At 37.7% G+C, this 25,974-nt stretch overlaps 1 protein-coding gene across 2 annotated transcripts in view; it reads right to left on the reverse strand.

The window, feature by feature from the left end:
- The window catches only part of arhgef40 (Rho guanine nucleotide exchange factor (GEF) 40), a 35,874-nt gene extending 12,001 nt beyond the window's left edge, over positions 1 to 23,873 (reverse strand). The window contains exons 1-17 of one of the 2 annotated variants that reach the window (XM_058783366.1): positions 23,400 to 23,873; positions 14,338 to 14,427; positions 13,901 to 14,008; positions 11,297 to 11,582; positions 9,797 to 11,063; positions 8,250 to 8,476; positions 7,994 to 8,143; positions 7,808 to 7,922; positions 7,493 to 7,586; positions 7,307 to 7,393; positions 6,612 to 6,728; positions 5,796 to 5,894; positions 5,517 to 5,668; positions 5,212 to 5,350; positions 2,638 to 2,757; positions 2,291 to 2,482; positions 1,099 to 1,599 (exon numbers count right to left, since the gene is read on the reverse strand). In XM_058783366.1, the coding sequence (XP_058639349.1) occupies positions 1,099 to 1,599; positions 2,291 to 2,482; positions 2,638 to 2,757; positions 5,212 to 5,350; positions 5,517 to 5,668; positions 5,796 to 5,894; positions 6,612 to 6,728; positions 7,307 to 7,393; positions 7,493 to 7,586; positions 7,808 to 7,922; positions 7,994 to 8,143; positions 8,250 to 8,476; positions 9,797 to 11,063; positions 11,297 to 11,582; positions 13,901 to 14,008; positions 14,338 to 14,427; positions 23,400 to 23,402 (3,747 nt within the window). In that variant the 5' untranslated portion in view covers positions 23,403 to 23,873. The remainder of the gene's footprint in view (positions 1 to 1,098; positions 1,600 to 2,290; positions 2,483 to 2,637; positions 2,758 to 5,211; positions 5,351 to 5,516; positions 5,669 to 5,795; positions 5,895 to 6,611; positions 6,729 to 7,306; positions 7,394 to 7,492; positions 7,587 to 7,807; positions 7,923 to 7,993; positions 8,144 to 8,249; positions 8,477 to 9,796; positions 11,064 to 11,296; positions 11,583 to 13,900; positions 14,009 to 14,337; positions 14,428 to 23,399) is intronic. The other variant, XM_058783365.1, reaches the window with a different exon arrangement.
- Positions 23,874 to 25,974: the final 2,101 nt, after the last annotated feature.

Raw genomic sequence — 25,974 nt, forward strand, 5'->3', positions numbered from 1 at the left:
TCCCTTTAGGCATGTGTTTGTTTTGATGATTTCAAATATCTAGAGCGCTTCTCAGATATCACTTACTGCACCTTTAAATCTACAGTATATGATTTAAAAATACATCCTTACTATATGTTCTAATGTTTTACACAGCGTTGCTAAGGAATTGCTGTGCATTTTAGTGGATGCTAGGGAGTTGCTAGAGTGTTGGTATATGGACTTTGCTAAGCAATTTGCAAGGTGTTCTTGGTGGTTGCTATGGTGCTGTGTGAGGTTCCCAAGGTGTTGGTCAAGATGGTCCCTGGGGGGTTACTATAAGGTTGCTTGGGTGTTTTGGGTGGATCCCAGGGCATTGGTTTGTGGTTGTGGTTGTGGTTGCTAGTGTGTGGCTGTTTTTAGAGTGTTCTGGGTGTTTTCTAGATTGTTGCTAGGGCATTGTTATGCAGTCTCTAGTTGGGTTCTTGGTGGTTGTTAAGGTGTTCTAGATGGTTCCCAAGGTGTGGCTAGCAGGTGTTAGTGTGTTGCTGTTTTACTGAGCAGATTCTAATGAGTTCTTGGTGGTTGTTAAGGAATAGGTAGATAGTTGCTAGGGTGTTGGTATGCATTTAGGAGGATGTTGCTAGATGGTTGCTAGGGTGCTGTGAGAGGTTCCCAGGGTGTTGCCTAGAGAGTTATTATGCAGCTGCTAGGGAATTCTAGATGATTGCTAGGGTGTTCTGGGTAGATCCCAGGATACTGGTTTACAATTACTGGAATGTTTCTATGCAGTTGTCAGGGGGTTCTGGGTGGTTGCTAAGTTGTTGTTATTTGCCTGTTAGGATGTTCCGGATGGTTACCAGGGTGTTGCTATGCAGATGCTAAGGTGTTCCAAAGTAGTTTATAGTGTGTTCATGGTGGTTGCTAGGGAGTTGCAATGCATGTGTTTTGGGTGGTTTCAAGGGTGTTGATATGTGGTTGCTAGGGTGTTGTTAAGTGGTTGGTGGTTGCTAGGGAGTTGCTAGATAGCTGTGAAGGTGTTAGTATGTGTTCACTAGGTGGTTTTTAGAGTGTTTTAATTTATTTTTGGTTGCTGAACTCATGACTGTGACTGCCTCACTTCAAAACATGCACACTTACATTTTTCTTGGCCGGGTGCAGCAGATTTTGCAGAAACTTCCCCCCTCCTGGATTCACCCCCTCTTTCTTCTTTTCCTCTCCAATCTTGAGCGTTGAGCAGTTTTGTGGCCGGAAGAGAGACGCCAGTGAACCCCAGGACTGCAGGCCCGCCTCTCCTCCTCCAGGGCACCAGTCCGGCTCGATCTCTCCCTCTAAATCCCCCAGGCTGGACGTGCTGGGAGCGGGAGTCCGCCCTCGTCCCCCGGAGTCCGGCTCCTGACCCTGGGCCATTGACGAGCCTCTTTCCGCCTGCAGGATCCGGCTCTTAAATTGAGCCAGTGTTTTCTGATAGCGCTCCAGAGTCTGGGACCAGAGGTCCAGCAAAGCCCCACCGCCCAGATCCAGCGCAAGAGCGCGAGCATCCTGGAAACGTGATGGAGGGATGGGAGGCAGAGAGGAGAGAGGGGAGGATGAGGAAGAGGAAGGAGAGGAGGACGACACCACGTCACACCACTGAGACGCCTGCAGAGACAAAAATGGAGAGTTAAGTAATGATTACTGGCATAAGTGTGTGTATGTAGGGGAAAATGTAAAACTCTAAATGTAAAATTTTATATTACACTCTCGTCCTAAAGTCTGAGAAAATGAATCTATACTGAAAAAAATTATAATAAATAACTAAATAAAAAAATAAAATCATTTCTTTAAGGTACAATCACACTAAGCGAAATTTAGGAAAAATTAATATTGTCAATTGAGTCACTTTTGATTTCATGCCATCTTTTTATTTCTTACTTCACTGGCAAACAGTAAATAGTTTTTTTTTTGTTTTATTTTGTTCCTGTTTCCTAAATTTCTAAATTAAGGATAGAATACAATACTGCTTGTAAGGGTTTGGAGTTGGCAAGATTATTATTATTTTTTTTCAAAAGAAATCTCTTATCCTCACTAAGACTACATTTATTTGATTAAAAATACAGTAAAACAGTAATAATAAGTCTGGCATTCTGGCATCAGTACCGATTCAGTTGTGATTCTAAATTATGAATGGATAAACCATATTTAAAGCATTTACTCCATAGTAATGTAAAGTGGTCCTGTCCTGTTTATTGCTGGCTGTAGAATTATTTTTACCATGGAATAAACAGTAAAGAGATATCTTGTCAAATACAATCATATTGTAAACTTCTGTGTGTATTTGTTTGTGCTTTACCTCAGTAAGTGTAGACAGCAGCCGTTGTGTGTTGTCCAGTTGTGTCCAGCAGTCCGACAGACAGTGAGACATGTCTCGCACTTTTTCCCTTATTGGAGGGAGTTTGTCCTGCACGGCTCTGAGACCGGGCCAGTCCAGCTCAGACCAGTTCTCCACCTCTCCCAGCAACACCAGAGTCTCACTGTGAAGCTCCTGATAATACGCACAAATGCCAAAAAAAGCCAAGCTGCACATGAGTGGCATAGGTAAGATCACATAAGTGAACGAATAACAAATGTCTGGGAATGAGGAGCGTCTCAGATCCTTTATAAGAGTCCATTTCAGCTGTAGTTGTGAAACAGACTCACCATCGCAGACTCTCTGAAGCTCCTGAACTTGTGCTGTTTGAGTGATAGTCTGCTGAGAGACAGAGGAGGATGTTTATAGTCCTCGAGCTGCTGCTGTACGTGCTCTATGTCTCTCTCACACTGGAGCAAACACACACACACACACACACACACACACACAGAGAAAGAAACAAGTCCAAGTCATATGTGATGAAACAGCAAGATTATGATCAAACTCAAAACTGTTCATTATTTCCCTCAGGAAAAGAACAGTTCACCAAAAATTTACATTTCTCTCATTATTTACTCATGTCATTCCACACCAGTATTACTTTCTTTAAACACAAAATGGAGAAAATGTCATGGTCGAAGTGCTGTTATTGTTAACTAAAGCTAATACAGTATATACACTACTGTGCAAAAGTCTTAGGCTGTTAATATTTTCACCAAAAAACAACAACAACAACAAAAAGGTTTTAAGCAAGTTATTTCTATTGTGTCCGTAGGAAATATCAGCTTACATTTCCAAACATTCATTTTACCATTAATTGTAATATATGTTTTTGATAATTGAAATAAAGCTGAAATAAATTTTATATATATATATATATATATATATATATATATATATATATGTATATGTAAACAAAACTATAATATCTGCTATATGTATACTATAAAATACAACTACTAAAAAAAAAAGAAATTAAAAATGACAAAAGCCAGTGAGTCAGTGAATTAAACATCTCAGACCAATTATGTATAAATCATTTAGACAGTTTTTGCAAATCAGATAAACCAATTTACTAAAAGATTAAGAATTAGACATGAACTCAGAAAGAGAGCCAGCAGATGTTTGTGAAACACAACTTTCATTTCTGACTTAAAGGGGTCATATGATGCGATTTCAAGTTTTCAAGTTTTCCTTTCTCTCTGGAGTGCTACAAACTGTTTGTGCATAGATAAGATCCCTAAAGCTGCAAAGACTAAAGTCTCAAACCCAAAGAGATATTCTTTATAAAAGTTAAGACTCAACCACACCTTCCTAAAACGGCTCATTCATACACGCCCCCTCATGTCTACGTCACAGTGTGGGGAGATTTGCAAAACACCGCCCAAATGTATACACAATGAAAGAAGGCGGAACTTTTATTCTCGCTGTAGTATTGTTGCTGCCGCCGGCGCCATGTCCCGGAGACGCTGTGTGTTTCGTTGTGAAAGCGAAAGTACTTTGTTTGGGCTTCCAAAAGAGGACACAACTAGAAATCAGTGGTTAAGTTGTATTTACAACACTGTTCCAGAACAGTTCAACCCAAATATTAGAGTGTGTTGCGGATTTTACGGAGGACTATTTCCTGAACCTGGGAGTAGCTGCCAGCTGTGCACAAGGACTGTTTCTATAAAGTGGGGCAATGCCAACTTTGCAAGGACAGTCTGGCGCTTCTGACTCACAGCCTGTAAGTATGTTTTCATATTTAAAGAATTTGCCACTGACTATTCAAACACGAGTTTTGAGCTGTGTAGAGTAGTGCTTGTTGTTTGTCGCTTCTCCGATCACAAATGCAGACATGGTAATGGTAAAAAGACAGTATAAGTCATTATAATCAGTAATTATGTCCCCACTGGATGCAACAAATGGCTCGACTGTAATGGGTTTTATTGTTTTTGTGTCGTCACGCCAGGACATGGCATCACAATACGGTAAGGCGCGTAACATTTCCGTCTCATGCTTGAGGTATTCGGCCTGGATAGCTGACCAATCACAGCACGCCTCGCTTCTCAGAACGATGAGCTTTGTGAAAATCGACGCGTTTCAGAAAGGCAGGGCATAGAGGAGCAACAATAATGTACAGTATGTGGAAAAGAATGTGTTTTTTGAACCTTAAACCGCATAAACACATTGCATTACACCAAATACATAAAATAATGTTCTTTTTAGCAACGTCATATGACCCCTTTAAAATATAGTGAATTAATCTTTTATGGTGCTTTTTATGTTCATGTGAACTATTCCTTACAATATTCACCATCCTTGCATGTCATTTTCATAATGAACTCATTCAAAACAAACTGTGGACTGTGTTCCTGAATGACTTTATTGCTGTTATATGCACTAACATATCAGTAAACCAACACGTTGCCTAAATGGTCAGCATGGTTCTCCTGGACCTAGAGGCTTAAAAAAACAAAACAGTCATTCAGAGCAAGGGAGCGACATGGTGCGTCAAAACTGGAATGCTCCCATTATAATCAGCAAAGCTGCAAGTTTACACAGTCTCACGTGACCATTTGAGTCCGCGGTTTAGCACGAGTTCATTGTCTGCACACAATTCTGGATTCTCTCGAACATTCTCAATATAATCAGCAACGTTTACACTGCAAAATAACTCAACTCTGGGCCTGGAGGGCCACAGCACTGCAGTTTCTAATCCTAATCAAACACATCTGAAGCTAATCAAAGTTTCCAGGATTATTTGAAAACTGCAGATGTGCAAAAATAAATAATAATAATAATTGGAATAAAATAATTTGTAACTAATACCTGATTAATATTCCATTGACAGATCTCACTGTTCTCTTTATCCTCACACATACCTTGTCCAATTTATCCACAAGTGCAGCCAATCTCCCCAGCGCTTCCAGGTCACGACCCCTCTGATTGGACACACGCACCAGCCGGTGAAGTGCATCATCCACACTGTCATACAGGTTAGAGGTCACTGCCAGAGCAGCCCTGAATGCAAAAAGTAATGTAATACTACAGTCAGACAAGCAGAAATTCCATTCGCAGCATTTAAGATTTTAAGTAAATATTGTTAAATGTCCACTAAAGAGTAAATCTAAGTGAAACTAATGTGAAACTAGTGTTATTATGTATTCGCTCTGAACTCCATTCATACTTGCAGTCTGGTGATTTCTGTGCCAACCCTGGTGTCCCATTGGCCAGACCTGCCAGCCAAGCCCCGCCCCTCTGCTGCAGCTCTGTCAGCCGTTGGTCAGTGAGGATGCTTGTCATTAACTGTCTGTGTTTATCGACACTGAGGGGAACATTCTACAGGTAAATAGAACAAGACAGTCTGATAACTCAAATATGTGCTTAAATATCACACAAACAAATGTGTACTTAAATAGACTTGAAATAGACAGAAAATCATATTTCACGTCAAACACTGCTTCACCTTAATGCAGTCAGGTAGTGGTTCTGTGTCCATAGACTGCAGTGCGTCTCCCAGCAGGGTGAGGGCGCTCTCACAGCGCTCAGCCAGCTGCTCCAAACTCTGTGCAGAGCATCAGGAAGAGCATTTAATCTGCTGCAGATGTTGGCTCAGGCTTGTGGTAATTCTTAAAATGTTTATATTTAAGTTTATTGGCATTTTTTATGGGTGTGGCTTTGCTGTATTTTTAAACGTAAAAGATGTTTTGTTGTGGGACATATTCTAAGTATGTTAAACCAAAGTGCTAAGTTTACACAGACACAAAACTATGTCCATTCATAGATTTTTTTCTTTTCATGTCAATGAACAGGTTAAGTAGAAAAAAGCTGCTTTTAGAAGAAAAAAAAATGTGATGTATTTTAGCCTTTAATGCTACAACATCCTACATCATGTAAATGGCTAGATGTTACCTAGCTAGTTTCTCCTAGCTTGAAAAACTCAACGCTTATTTATTTATTTATTTTGTGATTGTTAACAGTAACTTCTCTGATGGTGAATCTTGACTTAGGATTGTGAATAGTGCAGTACTGTACTTCACCAGGAACTTGACATTTCAACATTGTGCCATGTTTACAAGAAGCCAGGCTGGTATGGTGAGCACTAATCATTGGAATTGTCAAATAAGTGGTGTAAAATCCTATAAATACATTCAAAGTTTTGTTTAAAACTGTTAGTAGCAAGTAAACTAGATATCCACAGACTGGAAAGTCAAAATAAGCTGCACTGCAGACCCTGCCAGAAGTCTGGCTATGCAGGACAACATGCCAAGCAATTTCTTACCAGCCTGAAAGCGAGCCAGTCATCATGTGAGTGGTTATAGTCTCCACCCATTTCTTTGGGCAACTGCTGCTTGTCCACAAACTGCTGAAGGATGCCTGTACCTCGTACTGTATGCACCTGAGAGTGAGTAAAATATCTAATGAGTTTTATCATCTACTCAAATGCTTGAGCGGCAGACTGAACGTTAATTTTTCCCCATTGGAACTGAACAAACTCCCTGTGGAACTGGAGGAGCTGACAGAAAGCAAACATGCTGCCAACACTTGTGTTGCAACTCCATGAACAACTCTGTGAGATAGTCTCTGTGACATAAATAATACAATCTTCTGTTTGAGGTGTTTGCATTACACCTTTCATGTTTTATATATAGCCTTCCATGAAACATTTTTGGCTACTAGATCTAATTGTTAGATATAAATGCACTGATAATACAGATGCAATCCAGAACTAGGGCAGTTAAGCATAGTTCACAACATCAACTAAAAGAGGCTGGGCTATTATAAATGTCAGATCATGGGATGGCACGTCTTGTCTAAATTCCTTTCCTCATTTTCAGCTTTGTAGAGACTTCAGGTACCAGTAGCTGCTCCTCTGTCTGTCTTGGGGGTTGAGCTCAAAAATGATCGAAAATCCCATTCCCTGCTCTGCTAGCCCAGATTGATTGATAAATATTAGCTCAGTGAATAAACACGCACCTCTATTCCATCCAGACATGGTTGGGTCGATTCATCTTGTTCCTCAGTTAGGATAAGGACCGAGTCAAGCCCTGTTTCTGCCTGTCCCTGTTAGACACAAGCAGACACATGCACCCAGACAAAACAGATTTAGAATCAATGCAAAACACCCACTGGACCCCAAACACCATCCGTGCACTGACTCACCTTGAAGAGCTTCAGTGCAGAGAGACAGAGTTCAGACGGGGCAGACTTTCTGCTGTCCACTATGAATGTAAGACCCTTCTCTCTGGCCATCGGTCTGTTATTTCAAAATAAGCACAGCACAGAACGCACATTAGCCAAACACAGTAAAAGGTCATGAGACAGTGCCCTCCAGTCTAAAATTCAGCGAAACACTGGGGGTTTACCAGAATATGAAAATACCCAGCCAGCTCTAACTTTAGCTCACTCAGTATGCATTTTTTCTCCAAAAGAACTTGTAGTGACAGTCATGATTGTTACATGGGTTTAATAACAGACCTGGTGATGGAGTAATAGCAGGACAACACTTTGATCATTTCATCTGTGGTCCATCCATCCTCTGGGAGGTGACTTTCTGTGATAACCAATGCTCGTCCCAGTCGGTCCATAGTACCTACATGAGAAATGACTTAATGCTAAGGGAATAATACATATTTTGTAACCATTAAAATTAAGAACATCTACCTGTTAATATTAGCTTTCCTGACTGCAGAAGATTGAAATCTAAGTCTCTAAGATGAGGAGGGGGAGATTTGGACTCTAAGTGAGCAGCAGATTCCGATAACCGCATCTCATTTTGGGAATGGTCAGGAAAGGATGTGCCAGTCTGGCTTTCTGTAATACATGTTAAATTTGAACAAATTGAGTATGGAGCGAGCTGTGACTTCGGCACTCAATGAGAGGCCACTTATGAGCATTAATCGAGATGATCACAACATACCTCCATCTTTGGCTTTTGACTTTGCATCTGTTTCTGTGTCAGTGGCTGCTACACAGCCATTGCAGTCTTTGGATAATTTGGGAGCCTCCTCTGATTGGCTAGAATGGCTGATCGGTTGGGTGGCTTTGGGTGGGTTCTTTGAGTGAATTTGGTCACCCTTGCCTTTATGTTGGACACGGCCATTGGATTTGGCCTTCCCTTTGCCTCCTTTGGCTTTCCTCTTCCTCCTGTAGGAAGGCAAATTATTTTTTTTAGTGATAAAACAATGTGTATGTGTTTATTAGGGGTGTAACGATTCATTGATATGGATCGATACATCGATACGATGTCTGACGATCGATGCCACGCGTAAAATATCGATATCTGTAGTATAAATAGGCTCCTTTATTTTGGCACTGTACACATTTTCACATGATGACCGTCTATGCATTACCGCCAACGCATGCATTCTCGTTCAAACTCACGTATCAGGACTCGATGTAAGGACTGCCGAAGGCACAAGGCGAGCATAAAAGACGCTCAGGATGTTTGCGAAACAGTCGAGCGCTCTGTGAGAAGTTTTCTGCGCACACATCTGAAGCGCACGCACACAAACAGCCGCGTCTACACCGCGTGAGTACTAAATTGTGCATGGATGAATAAATACAGACAAAATTACATCAAAATGCGCGTTTTGGCGAATATCATAGTAAACACAGTCGGTTAGGCAGATATCTTAACGTAAACAGTTGAGAAAGAAAACGCATGTGTATCAGTATATTAAATGCATGCTTTTATTCTTAAAGTGACATCAAACTAATAATAAATATAATGCTGTCAAAGAAAAATGCAAGTGCTCACTGCTCCTGACTAAATATCCTATGTAACATAAAACATTATTAATATATATTTAATTTATACAATGAAGACTATGCAGTTATTTTACATTTGATTATTACATTTCTGTAGCATACCTGAAAATATATTTTAGACTGAGCTGAAAAACCTGAAAAGCACTGTTTATTGAACTTGTGTCTTTGTTCTATTGTATGTATTTTCTGCTATTGCTTGTAATTTGGTTATCTGTAGAAAATATTTTTAGCACTGAGCCTACAATAGCAGCCAGTATTGTTTTTCCAATTGTTTATTTTCTTTATTATTTAAAAAAAAAGAAAAGAAAAAAAAAGTGTATAGGCTTATTTGTTTTTGTTGTGAATGTCCCAGTTGAGGTACAGGATGTGACAATTTCAGATAAATGGTCATGTTATATATTTTGGTTGCATTTGTGAGAATAAATATGTAGATGGTTGTATATAATATCATAATATTGATCAATATACTCCTGTATCTAATCGAAACGTATCGTATAATTTTTGGAGGTATCGGCAAATATTGTATCGCTGGGTATGAGAATCGATATTGTATCGTATCGTGACGAACCATCCGATTTACACCCCTACTGTTTATAGTGGGTATGATATTCCTTGTATGAACAAGATGGTGCAGACAATTAACAATTTGAACAATTACCATATATGCACTGGAAATTTACATTTACATAACCATACCTGGGTGCTCTAAATCCACCTGTTTTTACTTCTTTTCCTCTGGGACAAATAAGGTTATCCGACTTTCCAGGACACTTGTCTTCCGTGGCGCTTACAGTACCTGATGGTGACAACATTTTATCTGTTTTCTCTTTACTAGTATTGTCTGAGTGTTTGGTCCTGCTTTGTGCGCAACCTGATGAATCAGATGCCTTGTTCAGGGAAGAATCTTGGAGAGACATTGTCCGTGTCCTAGATTCTCCAGCCAATTTGTTTATGTCTTCTGTTTCTCCATAAACAGCCAAAAGGGCAGCTCCATTATCTGCAGAAGTGGAGGGATTTGCTAATGTTGCAACCACATGTCTACTGTCTAAAGTGCTGGCCAATGTTTTATCATCACAGCCACAGTGTGATCTTTGATTGTGGTCCTGTTGACCGTCTTCCAGACTCTCTGCTTTGTTCTTATCCACATCATTATCATCTGTGGAACATCGCCTGCTGGAACATTTCTTTCTCTGACACTCTTCCCAGGGCAGTGTACCCCCAGTCCCATCTCTCTCTTTTCCTACCCCTGGCCTCCTCTCTTTGGCCAGACTGTCCATGCAACGAGATCTGCATTCGAGATCTACTGGGTCTCTAGCACCTTCGTCAGAGTCCTGGAATGAAGTGGAATATGACCTTCTTTGGCGACCCAAATCAATGACACGAGGCAAGGGCCGTGAGGTAGCCAAGTCACTGCAGGACACTACACCATCCTTGCCGTTGTTGTTGCTATCCCTTCGTACCAGACTTCCAGCCCTAGCACCAGTTTCAGTCTTCCCATACCCTCTCCCCTTCCCCTTTCGTAGTCGTATTGCTTTACCCCTCCTACACAGGGGCAATGTTTTGGTCTTACATATTCCGTGCATCTCCAGATAGCGCTGTTTAGGATCAGCACCACCATCTGGGCCTCCTCTGGGCTCTAGCAGCTCAACATAATCTCCAGCACCATCAGCTACAAGATGGTCAGCACTGCTTCTGCGCAGGCATTCTAAGGCAGCCTCAATCTCCGCCTCGTTCCCATCTGGAGGCAAGTCATCCTCTTCATCCCAGGACCAGGAATCATGCTCTCCTGAAGAGCTGCCCCGACCAAGTCCCAAACCCCCTGATGACAAGTCAGTTTGGTCAGGATTGTCTTGGAGAGGATCAGATGGATTGTGGAGGAGTTTGGGATAGACCACCTCTTCCCAAGGAATACGGACCACTCCGTCACATGTACTCACCAGACAGGTGTCCAAACATCCTCCACCTACATGGCAAGAAAGTTTGAGAAGAACTGAGTAAGAGGAAGATGGTCAACTCTGTGTATCATTCTAAAAAGTCAAACAAAAACTTAAGACATTGCTTTAAACATCATGACACACAAAATTCTTCCTAAATGTGCTGCACCTTATTTCTACCATTGGATAGTATTTCCTTGCTCCCATTTCTCTACCATCTACCCTAACAATTGGTCTCCTTATTCCTCCATTTTTGTCTTACCTTCTCTCTTGCAGCCACGCTCCTTGTTGATGCAATGTAGCCACTCTGAAGTAAACACCAGCGGATGCTGTGACTCTGGCACCAAGACCTCCTGTACATTCCTCCCACCAGGTGCAAGACACTTAAGAGCAAGGCGAGGACAACGCGTCGAGAAGGGGACCACCTGCAGGTAGAAGTCAGTACTACGCAGGAGTCTCCAGTCCAAAGTAGAGAGCTGTACAACTACCTTCTCTTCCAAACATAGTGGCCAACCAGAGTGCAAGAAGAGACAGCCCAGATACTGAGACTGAGAAAGAGACAGAAATAATTGTTACAAAGATAGTCTGTCTAATGTCATAGCAGACTAACACACGCCCAAATGTATTCCAGTTAAAACACTCAAACAGTGGAATACACGCAATACTAGGGCAGGCCATTATACTGGTAGTCATGATAAACTGGTAGGAATTTGACAACCAGTAGAGATGTCGGATTATTGACTTTATCATGGTTACGCTCACATGACATTGCAGTGTTGCTTTGTCATGCGGTTTTAAGCTTTGCACTTTAAACTTAACTCAAATGATTTTAAATCATTCAAGCAAAATAAAACACAAGAAAGTTCTCAATTTGGTACAAGCATGCTGTTCTGAAAGACAATCTTCTGTGCACACACACCTAAAGCACATGCACAGAAAGCTGCCTGTCACACAGTGTCAGTACTGAATTATTATTATTTTTTTTTTGTATTTTCCTGTGCCTTAACAGTCAAATACACAACGATATGTCAAAATGCCTGTAATATTCCTGTAGTCACAGTTGGGTATGTCTTAGGTGAATGTAAATATTTGGGATTGGAAAGAAATAGAAGTGTGTCAATACATTAAACCGGATCCATGCATTAGGTCTTAAAGTGACAGCAGCCTAATATACATGTTACTGTATGGAGTTAATATTATCAAACAACATCTCTGCTCTTGACTGAATACATTCTGTGGGTTTGTCACTGTATATTTCATTCGTACAGTGAAGACATGCAATGTTTTATTTTATGTATGATTTCTTTTGCTATATACACCTACATGAAAAACTTGTTTATTTCATCTGTATCTTTGTTCTATTGTATTTATTTGTCCTATTGCTCATTTCATTACTGACTGTTTGCTTGTCTTAAATAAGCTGAAATTAATTAGGCTAGTATTTATTAATTTTTTTTCTGTGGTTTCGAAATTAAGAATTGTGAAACTCTAAATCTAAAATTGTGGTAATGTAACAACCTTATTCCAAACAAAATGACGCAACACAACCACAGCCAATCAGTACACATTTCAAGTTTAATATTGAAGTAGAATTTATACTTAGAAATGTCATTATAGGCATGTCCACCAAGTGTATCTAGAACTTAACTGCTGAGAAGCTGCAAATAACTGCACATTCAGGATCCTCTTGGCTAGTGCAACGTTGCTCATTACCTCAACTTTGCGTGCATCGTTAAATATTGATTATGTTACAAATTACACATGTATCTTCCACATTAATCATATATATATACAGTTTATATATCTCCTCCATCTGAAAGTGTTTACTTACCTAACAAACAAGTTTCAAATGCTTTCTCTTCAGCATATAGGCTTAATTATCCTATAACATGAATCCCTCCTCATCCGTGCCCACTCACAGGGCCGTGATCAAATTATGTTCAGGAATCCACGCCCCTCCTCTCCTACATCATCCTCCTTTCTTTTTTTTTTTTTTCTAAAACCCCACCCTCTGTTTTACTGTCATTTTAAAAGACATAAAAGTGTCTTCAGCGCATCTGAAGAGTGATTGTGAAGTTATATTCCTTCTTCCTCCAGTGAACAGCCCCCAGTTTTCTCGTTTTGATACTCTCTTTCTACCCACTTTCTCAATGTGTCCCAGTGTTCGGTCTGTTTATCCCTCCCCCATTTCTCAAGCGAACACTCCTCCAGTCTTTCTCAGGCCCTCGTCTCTCTCTTTCTCACACACACATATGGTAAGAATTACAGCCATGACTCAGACCGAGGCTCTTGTCCCTGGCAGCTTCTTGTAGCGACAATGAAAACAGAGCCGGCTGAGAATGTGTGTGTGTCATGTATTTATGTAAGTGTGAGAGAGTTTCATAGTGAACATTTTCCGTGTTTGTGAGTGACATGCATGTGTGTAAGGGAAAAGTGCTAAGTGATTTTACTGCAGTAAGTGGCAATGAGAGTGGTATTGGTTAGTAGCTGTTTAGGATTTCAAATATGATTTGCAAGTGATTTCTAAGATTTTCTAGGTGGTTGTTGGGTGTTTGCTAAAGTATTGTGGGAAATTGAATGTGGGAATGGCTCAGGTCCTTCCTTCAATTTATATTAGATTTTCAAAAAATTTAATATATATATATATTTTTTTAATAGTATTCATAACCCACCAGGTAAAAATCCTTAATTCAATGACTTAAAGTAATAGCTCACCTCTCCTCAACAAACTGAAGTTCAATTGTTAAGGACCGGGCTTTGAACAAACCTCTAAGGTTAAGGTTACTTTAATTGTAACCTTAACCCTATTTAACCCTAAGTATGGTCAACAGTATTGCCTTAGCAGCCATCACTAGTGAACACTTACACATGCATGCTGCTGCAATCTGTGCAGAAGGTGTTTGGCAGGAATGAAGAAATCCAGCAGATATCTCAAGCTGTCATGCTGATAGGTGGACTCGAGTACGGAGAACACCTACATGACACAAAAACACACAGTAAAGAAAAAATGGTCAAGGCAGACTTTGAATGTTGGCTTGCTGAAGACATGAAGTAAAAAGGTTATTAAGTCCATGCAATTTTCAGAGCTGAATGTTAAGGCTTGGGCAGTTTGAAATCTTCAAGAGTTTAAAGAGATTTGAAGTTTGGTTGCATTGGAAAAAAATGTTTTTTAGGTAAAAGTGTTTGAATTATTTTGGACATTTGATTGTCTTCTACATGGAAAACCATAATAAGGTATTGCGCTGAATTTGGTAGACGTAACAAAGGAGAAAACTTTGAGAAAGGAGAGATTGATGGTCTCACCTGAGAGAGGAGAGGAGGAGCGGTGCTTTCAAAAGGAGGGTAGAGGGAAGATAGCGCCCCCTGCACGCAGTCCTCTACCGCCTCTGAACCCTGAAACACAGATTAGATCAACACAAGCTGATGAGACCATTCACATGTTACTCATCACAGCCGACAGCTTGCTCTTCTCTTCCTCCCCGCTAACACAACTTCCTGTTTTGTGTTCCAGAGAGCATCTAAAACTTCCTGTGGGCCAAATGGTCATCATGACCTTTTCAACAACGGTACTGAATTCAGAAACTCTGTCTTGTCTGAATAACGCACGCCAGTGTCGGGGAGTAGATATCTGACTAAAAGAAACAATGCTACCAAAATTTGTACTTTTTCATTGGACACTTTTCACAGACTGTGATGACGTCATCAGCATTGAAAATCTTGCATTGTTTTGTGTATTTTCAATTTTTTAAATGCATTTGCATTTAGAACACTATACTTTGTATTGTACCTTTGCATCAAATGACAAAAACCTAGCTAACACTGCCGAGAAGGTGTTTCTACAATTAGACATCGTTCTCTCTTCTGACTGCCGTTATCAAACTCTCTCTATTTTCTTTTCTCTTTCTGAAAGTTGTAAAAACACTATTGTGGAGTTTTCTTTTGCTATTTGATATATATATATATATATATATATATATATTAGGGATGTGCATCTCCATAACTGATACGCATCTAAAGCATAGCCAACGATACGATACATTGAAGATACGTGAGTCATTCTACAGAAACGTTCACTTTTCTGTCCCTAGATTTTACAGAAATATTACAGTTGAAATACACATTAGGGTTACAATTTGTTTTAAATATTTTAAAATGAAACAATATGTTATTTCAACAATTACACCTTCCTGAATATATATATATATATATATATATATATATAGAATTCCAAGTACCACAAAACTGCTCGTCCCCACAGCCGTGTACAGCAGGAAAGTGCTTTATTTTGAGCTCAAAAACAGGATTTTCTACCATTTAAAATACAAAAGTCTATTCATAACTATCAAATATATTATATGAATGGCATAATAAAACAAAATGCCAAAAAAATGTTATAAAATATATAATGAAAACAGTGGTCCCCTGGAGTTGTGTCACTGGTGTTACCGCTTAACAAAAGTCTTTTATTTTGGAATAAGAAAATCACACTGATGACATCACTCGACTTCCTCCTTCCTATTTTCTAAACATCTATGAAAAAAGGCCCATGTTTAGTCCAATGTTTCTTTTCAGTTATGATAAATTTTCTCATTTATCTCATGATTTTATATGAAGCTTTTAGTTGATGTCACTGGTGTGACCTATTTAAATGTAAAAAAAACTATAATACAAATGGATTAAACTACTTAATTTAGTGAGTATACCATGATTGACAACATGTGGCTTGATACCTTGCAGCAGACATTTTGTAAAATGCATTTTCCATGAAAATTGTCACTGGTGTTACCTTCCTTATGGATAACACCAGTGACGATCAGTGTATCAGGTCTAATGTATGTCACTGGTGTTACTGTGTTACTGTACTGTTTTTGTCTGTCACATTAAATAAATAAAACATAATCTCCTTATTTCTTGCATTTTCATTATTTTTATGTAACTCTGACTACATGTGCTGATTTTTTATTTTTTTAGAAATAATATTTCATAAAAACTTTTAATATTGCTAAAGAAGGTAACACCAGTGACAGTAATTAAGCTGTCATTTATATGCATTCATAAAGTCAAAAGGTAATCTAATAACGTGGTCTAAGTTTAAATGTTAAAAAATATATATATTTTAAGACATCTTGCCATACCAAAAGTGGACGTTTCTGTAGAATGAGCTAGCGATGCGATGCGATGCGATACGATTCGATTCAACACAATGTGATTCGATGCAATACGATGCAATGTAAAAAATATGATCACTTTTATTTCTTTGGCTCAGACAGACAGCAAATCATAAACAAGTTTACCAAATAGGCCAGGCTTATTTCAGTTAGTCTGACTCACATTTGACAGCAAATTTAACAAAGATCAACCTCAGCCACTGTGGCTACTTATGCTGGAAAGCTAACCTGGTCCAGGGCAGGCTAACTGTCAGGCTAAGCTGAGCTCACTGACCAACAGGAATGCAATGATATTTCCACTGACTCTCTCACATACTGTCATAGCCATGCAGCCTTTCTCTCCGGTTTTATGACAGCTGTACCTTTTATAGTTAGAACAGATAGCGTTAGAACATTACAATCTAACACCGCTCTTTAAAGCATTAACAATCACTAAACTAAAAGTTAAAATCACTCAATTAAAACTAAATTTTAACTGAAACACATTTTTTTTTTAAGTCAGGTTTTTTCCTCGGGTCTCCATCGTGTTGTTGTGATTCGTCATATTCACGCGCGGCGGTGATGAGAGACACAGTTTGGAGAGGAGAAATCAATCTGCTTATAAAATATTGGTCACTTTATAAACAATAAAAGTATAGCGCATCCACTAGTAATTATATATAAATAAATCGTTTTTTACCGATGCAAATATGTTATAAACAATGCATCGCGATACAAATGCCAACTTGCATCTGATGCACACTTTTTAAACAAATGCATCGCATCGTTAACTTTTTTTTGCCGATGCACCGAGCGGGGAGTCTTCTCATCCCTCATATATATATATATATATATATATAAACCTGATGCAGTCTCCCGTTCAGCACTATAGAAGTTTACTCAAACTATGAATATTTCCATTTCTGAGAAACCCGGAAATATGGAAAGGCAATTTTAAAATTAGTAATCTGATTTTAATAAATCAGTTTAAAAGCAACGATTTACTGATTATTATTATTTAATTTTTTTTGTAACAACTTATTTACAAGCTGCTTGTTATCTCTTTGTTTGTCTCTAAACAATATTCTGTTATTATGAATAAGAAGAAGAAGAAAAAGAAGAAATTGATATTAGTACTATTATAAAACTGCTTTCAGTTCTTTTAAATTGTAATAATATGTCACAATATTTTGCATTAAATAAATGCAGTCCTGATGAACAGAAGAAACTATTTTCAGCAACATTAATTATTACTTTCAACAATATTCCAAACTTTTCCGATATAGGCTATATGTGTGTGTGTGTGTCTCTTTCATAAATTGTTGCACTGAATTTAGTGCGACAGTTTACACATAATATTAAATTTGTCTGATTGTGTTTTATGAATGAGGCCCATTGACACGAGCTTGAAGCCATCCTGAGAAACACAGCCCGACCAATAAACACACACAAACACACACACACACACACACACACACACAGAGAGAGACTCTAATGTTTACTTTACTGCTGTTTTGTCGTCATGGCAACTCTGAACATTTTCCTCTGGTTTATTTCTTCACTCGTTCTCCATCTGCCCCTTCCCCGGCAGAAACACTCCGTCTCTCAGGAACTACTTCTAAATATCATCTGACAACAATTACACCGAAGCGTCTTCACAAAACACAGATTATGCTCTCTGAAGTCTCCCACTCAGTGAGCAATGAGTGGAATAAACAAAATATGAGGGAAGAGAGAGCGAAAGTCAGCCAGGAAGGCCAGCGTGTTTGGGGCGGTGGAGGGTGAGGAAAGAAAAACAAACCGAGAAGGAAAATGGCAGGAAAGAAAGCAAAATGAAAAAGAATGCAAGAAAAACAAAATTAAAGAAACGAGGAAGAAAAAAAATGATGATTTTTAGGACCAAACGGTGAACAAGTCACATGAGGATAGTCGAATGCACATACTGAAATCAGGCCGCAGAAACAGCTAAACATATTGTCCAGTGTAAGAAAAACAGTATTATATTTCAGTTAGCTAGTTATATCCATTTACAGTATTGCATTTGCATCTGCTCGTTATCTTGGAGCTTGTGTTCAAACTGAAATGCACCACAAAATGATTAGTCAAGACAGAAATCATTGAGAACACATGCATCATTTCTTTTCTTTCTTTTTTGTTTATTATTAAAATTTTGGCAAGAGAAACATATTTCAGGTCTAGAGGAGATTTCAGCAAGTACCAATTTTGTCAGATGTTTCTGATAAACTGCCTAAAAAGGCACAATGAGTCAACTGTTAAAGTAAAACTACTGCGTAACATCTGCTCACAGTGCTGTTATTGTTAACTAAACTAAACCTATTAACAAATTGTTTAGTTAACTAAAATAAGTTTAAGATGAAGTACTAAAATTACTAAAACATAACGTATAAAAATAAAGCTAAAAATATTTCAAAACAAACTAATTAAAATAACAAAAGCACATAAGCAATACTACAATGTTAAAATTACAATGAAAACTGAAGATATGTATGTATATATATATATATATATATAAAACAAAGCAAATATTTTTCCATGTCTATATTCCTATATTAGCACTATATTCCATGTCCTCTGATATTTACAGTATTTAATTAAGTAGATAGAATAGGAATTAAATAAAGAGAGCTAGTGTTGGAGCGTCAAGTTATTATTATTTTTATTTATAATAAATACAAAATAAAATTTGTAGATAGTTTAGAAGAGGATAGACAATGTTAGAATTGTACTTATTTATTTATTTTTTCAGATTTTCATAGTACTGTTTGTTTGGATCTCAACAGAACTCGTTCACACTCACATAATGAAATACTTTTTGTGCAACTTGTTCTGGTCTGGACACGATGGAGAGTAACTGCTGCATGATTTGTTCTAAAACATGTTTTTCTAAGAATCAAATACGCTCTGTCTTGCTCATTTTAAACACATTCTGTGTCAGTACCCACTGAGACTTGTGTCTGACAGATGAAACCATATTTATTCAGGCCATACTTAAGACTGACTAACTGTTCAGACGATCCAAGTAGTCAGTTTAGGAAGATGTGTCATTTTGCACATCAGGTTGGTTCAACTAAAAATGTCTTCATCTGTTTTATCAAACTTAATGACGTAAATAAGGAAGCACATCCACAGCGCAATATAACACCAGCGGCATGGCATTGTTCCGCTCAACTTCCTCTCTTTCTCAGCGGCTCCTAACGGAAGAGTCGGTCGAGAGAGATACAGAGAGAGAGAGAGAGAGACTGCTGAAGAGCAGAATGATAGAATCCAGATGCAAGCAGATGAAAGAGAGAGAAAGAGAGCTAGATAGACGGTGAATGGAGGAAGACAGCTAAAAAGGATTCATGAGGAACTATTTCCTCTTTCTAAGAGGAACTCCACACACAGAAACATCTGATCCAACAGCTTCTTTTGTCTTAAATCATGAATGAAGTGGAAGTGCAAGTGGTTTCTATTCAAAGATCAGGAACTTAGGAACTTAAATGTGACTAGTCTTATCTGCTACTAAAGGAAAGCCTAATTTAGGCCAGAAACACAGTTTACACACTTATGAGCAAATACTTGCTCAACACATTAAATACATCATGTGTGTTCTTGTGTTATCTTATAAACATTGCATTCAAATAATTACAGTTTGAGGTTGGTTAGATTTGAAAAGAAGTATCTTTTGCTCACCGAGGCTGCATTTATTTGATCAAAAATACTGTAAAAACAGCAAAATTGTGAAATATTATTGCAATTTAAAATAACTGTTTTGTATGTAAGTATATTGTAAAATGTAATTTATTTATGTGATGCGCAGCTGTATTTTCAGCATCATTACTCCAGTCTTCAGCGTCACATGATCCTTCAGAAATCATTCTAAGATGCTGATTTGCTGCTCAAGAAACATTTATGATTATTATCAATGTTGAAAACAGTTGTGCTGCACAATATTTTTCTGGAAACTGTGATATATTTTTAGGATACTTTGATGAATAGAAAGTTCAAAAGAACAGTGTTTATTTGAAATAGAAATATTTTGTAACATTATAAATGTCTTTTCTGTCACTTTTGATCAAATTATTGCACCCTTGATGAATACAAGTATCCTTCTTTAAAACAACAACTTATTGACCCCAAACTTTCGAACAGTATTGTATCTATTAAAACGGATGTGTTACTATTCAGGTAGCTAGATATATACTGCATATATACAGTAAAACAAACAAACACATAGATAGATAGATAGATAGATAGATAGATAGATAGATAGATAGATAGATAGATAGATAGATAGATAGATAGATAGATAGATCAAATTGAAAAACGCTCACATTCCTGTGTGTTGTGTGTTTCAAGCCTTACTTTGCAGTGGACAACAGATCTGTCCAATAAAAATGTCTCACTGTAGGGTGAGATTTTGTGTGCATGTGTATATCTACAGTGACCTCGAGAATGATTTGGACACTTGAGCTTGTCTTGGACACACGTAACAAATATCTGAATATCATTGCACAATAAATATCAAAGCAAGAGTCAACTGAAAACAAACAATGCCAGAGCTTTTCTCCATACTAACTTTACTACTGAACTACTTCACACGCTAGCTTTTCTTCAACACTGTTGTAAACGTCTGTGAATCATCTGGTGTTCTGGTGATGTTTAGTGCATGTCCTCAGGTTCACACAGGTGTAGTTACAGTAACTATCAATGTGATCCACTAACCATCACAAAGTGCACAAAGTGTTGATGGTTTGTTATCTAATGCAGTGATATTCAGACATGTTTGAGCGTAATATAAGTTTATGTTTATGCTCCTATTTTATTCTGCAATCCACTTCTGTTCTAGCTTATGTATATTATTTGTAATTTATATATTTTATAGCCATTGTGCACTATGAATATTATTGGCTCTTACGACAAATTGCTTGTGACGTTCTTCATTTGTGGATCTTCATTTGTTCATTTTGGATAAAGCATCTGCTATATCAATAAATGTGTGTGTGTGTGTGTGTGTGTGTGTGTATTGATGTGTTTTTCCATGCACTCTCACCTCTCCCAACTGAAAATGAATCACCTCCCTCTATTTCAGGTCTTATGTGGAAAATGCAACTTCACCCAAACCACCGTCACGTCTTTTCATTTCTCTCAAAGTAAAACAGTCTCTCTCTCTGTGTCTGTGTCTCTGTATATCCAGCCAGACGGCTCCACCCTGTCCCACACACACTAAACACTGGCAGCAGCTGAAGTCACATCAGCATTCGGCGCTCATCTGTGTCTGTTATTATTTGTATACATGCTGCCAGATGGACAGTAACACGCGTCTGATGCAGGACGTCCAGAACACTGCAGTAGCATCATCACTGTCACTCTATTAACACTGTTATCTGTCTGTAATGAGCTCACAGTCACGCTACATGAAAACCATGGAAACCAATTACAGTTATCAAAAGATTCCATTCTATTTGTTTCACTTTACTCTTTTTTATATGCAATTTATTTTTATGCAATTATGTACTACTCTCTTCTAATCATTTAATTTTATCATATGCAACTCTTATATTCTACTGATTCTATTCAACAATTCTATAACAGATTATATATTATTTAGGCTTCTTCAACTACACTATTCTATTTGTTGCACTTTACTCCTAATTAGTTTTTTTCAACTATTATTAGTCAATTATTCTACTCAATTAGTTTAACTTCCCTTAATTCTATTGTATTAAATGATTTTATTTTCACTACTTTTTTCTATTTATTTCACTCCTAAAAATGATTAAATTATGTGTTTCAGTTTACTTGTATTCTTTTAGTTGACTCTATTCAATTTTATTTTATTCAACTATTATATTCTGCTAGTTCCACTTTACGTTTATACAACTATGCAATTCTAAGTTTCACTTTAAACTTCAATAACTTTATTCTATTTGCTGAACTTTACTCCTGTTTTTTTTTTCAACTAGTCTATGTTATTCAATTATTCTACTCTATTGGTTCAACTTTCCTTATTTATTTTTTTACTGCTCTGTTCTATTATATTTTCATTACACTCCAAAAATGATTTTTAAAATTCTATTTCATTCAACTATGCAATTCAGTTTCACTTCGAATTCCACATTTCTATTGCATATTTTTCTCACGTCAGATCTATTTTATTCAGCTACCCTCTTCTTATTATTTTAACTTTACTCTTCGAAGGAGTACCCCCTCACTTTTCTATTCATGTGAAAGCTACAGAGAAGTACTCACACACACTTGTTGGTTGGTGAAAAAAAAAAAAAAATCAACGTGTTTCAGTTCACTCCTACTCTGTTTTATTCATCTATGCAATTCTGTTCAATTTATAAATTTTATTTTTTTTCCACCTATTCTGTTCTATTAGTTCCAATTTACTCATATTCAACTATGCAATTCTATTAGTTTCACATTAGACTTGAATATTCAGCTATTCCATTTAAAAAATAATTATATTCTATTGGTTTAACTACACTTAATTATATTGTATCCAACTTAACTGTCTAGCATTTAACTACTCCATTTTATTGGTTTTACTTAACTTTCACATTCTATTCTATTCTATTCACATGAAACACGCAGTCATGAAAACAGTCCAGAAACCCTGAACAGAGTCTTTTCATGAGAGTCCTGGTTTGTTCCAGATCGGTGAGTTCTGCAGAGTTTCCTCATGAGCTCAGATGGGATGAAGGGGAATTCCCACCTCCAGCTCTTTCCTACTCACCGCTGTCCTGTTCCCATTTACCATGGTAACCATATTTCCACCAATATAATCACTGCATTTAATATGACCACTGTAGACTGTAATTCTCTCTCAATCAGTTGCTTTCAGAATCGTTTTACCATGTCATTTATTTAGTTTGATTACGCTGATACAAACACAGTTTAATACGTAGCAATGGCATTTCATGACCGTCAATATTTCTGCAAGGATCACATATTCATACTGTCGTTTCAAACAAAGAGAGACCGATTGCTTTCTATCTGAAAGAAGACGCCAAACACACACTGGACGAAGCAGCATCGATTCAAGCATATTCAGCAGAAAAAGAAAAAAAAAAAAGTTATCAATATCTATCGCAGCTCTTCTGTTACTGTGTCTTTAAGATGAAACGCCTGTGTTTTCCTTATTTTACACTCGTTTCTTATAAAACTTGTTCTAAATGAATTTATGTAAAATGTAAACAGTCTGTGACTCACCATGACTTCACGCGCGCGTCCGGAGACCCTACATCGCTCTGAACATCCACACAGACACACGACCGCTCGCTCAGTGTTCCTCAGTCTGGACTTTCTGAAATGCAGGAGTTAGTTTGATGGTGGAGGGAGAGAGAGGCATGCAGTCCCTCCCATCTGCTGCACTGAGCCTCACTCACTCTTTCCACTGTTGCTCCTGAGTCCTGCCGTCAGCTGCAGGTCAGAATGCATCTCCAACAACTAATAATACTGAGACAGTGACACTGTGACGCTGCTTTAGTAAATTCACTGATTTCAAAAATGCTTCTTTGAGTCTTATTTCTCAGACACAGTTCCCTATTCGCAATACCGTTAGTTCATGAAAACATGTTAAAAGTCTCCATCTGGTGGTCAGCAGTTGAAATGCATTACAGAAGAAGAGAAAGCAAACGCATAACCATTCGGTTTTATTCACATATTAAACATTATGTTGACCATGCGTCCTCTTTTTCCGGACAGGCCGGGATTGATAAATTGCCTAGTTTGTAACTAGTAGGTAACTAGTTTGATCAATAGCATGCAGGCATTATAGCCTAAATACTCTACCAATCGAGGCGTGCGAGGTGCGACCTACAGAGAAAGTCAAAGCATGCAAATACAGCTACATGTATGAAGTTAATGGGAAAAAGTCAGAAAGCAGACATTTTAGGTTTACGGTGATAAAAGTGCATAAAGAGAAAATCCAATATGGTATCTCAACCGTATTTGCCTGGCGCAAATAAAATAAAATAACTTAATTGTTGTTGCTGGTGATTAAAGCGCATGCGTGACGCTCGCGCGCCAGGGTCCCGCTCAATTGTGTTAAACTGTGTTGATATCAATGTTTATTCCTTAATAAAAGCCTGAATTAAATCAGTTCATCATCATATAAAGCGACCGTGTCTCTTCTGCTCGATTCATACGGGATTATACTTTTATGAATTTTTTGAAAAGTTTACACGATCTGAAGTTTTGGGTGTGCAGGCTATCAATGGAGGGACAGAAATCTCCATGATTTCATTAACATGTATTTATTTGTGTTCCGAAGATGAAGAAATCATATGGATTTGAAATAACGGGTGAGTAAATAAAATTTCGTTTTTGGATAAACTATGCCTGCAAGAGTATTCTTAATGTGGCTTGTAAATGAAAACATGTGAAATGTCTCCATCTCGTGGTCAAGAGTAGATATAGTTATTGCCAAAACCTGGAATTAAACTAGGCATTAAGGAACATGTAAGGAATATCAAGTCGTGCAGAGAAAGAAGATCTGGTGGCCTTGCTTGTCGACAGTAAATCCTAAAATCACATGAAATGTATCTGTGCAGATAAAAAACAAACAAAAAAAAAACATGTTATTAAGAGATTGTAGTTATCTTATTTTGATCAAATCATATCATGCAGACATGGGAAATGGCATGATTTGTGCAGACATGGGTTGAAATAACGATAACAACAACAACAGTTCTTCTTTTTATTTATTTATTTTTTAATAGAACACACATCAAATGTAATAGAGAGAAAACATTTTCAAAATGTTAGTGACAAAATATAGCACATGGAGAAAGCTAGTGCTCGTACACTCTGGAAACACTTTTTAATTCCTCAGACAATTAAAATGCTGGTTAATGAACTGTTTTTTTTTTTTTTTATCTTTTGTTACAGTAGAAGAGGAAAAACTGACAAAACACAATCTTAACACAACTGAAGGTCAAGACATGACCAGACAGTTCAGCTGTGTGTAAAAGTTATTGGGTTTTCTAGTTAGCCAGAAAGGAGTGAATAATTAATTGATCTAGCATCTGTATATCTTGAGAACACAAATTAAGATATTTTTTTTTTATGAAATCTGAGAGCTCTCAGACCCTCCATAGACAGCAAGTCCATGTGACATCAGTGGTTCAACCGTAATTTTATGAAGCTACGAGAATACTTTTTGTTGCGCAAAAAAACACTTGCTGTCACATGGACTAATTTGTGAAGTTCTTGGCACCTTTCTGGACCTTGACAGTGATGGTAGCCTTGCTGTCTATGTAGGGTCAGAGAGCTCTCAGATTTCATCAAAAACATCTTAATTTGTGTTCTGACTTATGGGTTTGTAACGACATGAGGGTGTGTAATTAATGAGAGAATTTTCATTTTTGGGGGAACTATCCCTTTAAACAGAACTAAAATAATTATCCCAAAAAGTTGTGGGTCATCAAGATAACAAGGTAATCCCAAAGTTTACATAACTTTCCTACAGCACTGTGAATGTTTAGTTGAAGCTCCTTGTGTTTTGTCTATGCATGTGATCAGATGCAATATTAGGTAATATTAATACAGAAAAGATAAAAACAAAAAAAAAACATTTACAAAGGGTTAATGTACACTCTTACCACTGAATATGAATGTAGATTAGAGATGGTAACTCTCTCAGGAAGCTAGAACATGTAAGTGGTAGGGGTCAATTAAGTTTAGTTACCTAGACAAAATCCCATTCGAAATCGATGAGGTTCTTTAGAAGGGATGCGACTTTGGGGTTGACAGTAGCTGTCTTCTTGTTCACGATCTTTCCAGT

Source organism: Onychostoma macrolepis, chromosome 07 (assembly GCF_012432095.1).
Source record: "Onychostoma macrolepis isolate SWU-2019 chromosome 07, ASM1243209v1, whole genome shotgun sequence".
NCBI classification, from domain to species: Eukaryota; Metazoa; Chordata; class Actinopteri; order Cypriniformes; family Cyprinidae; genus Onychostoma; species Onychostoma macrolepis.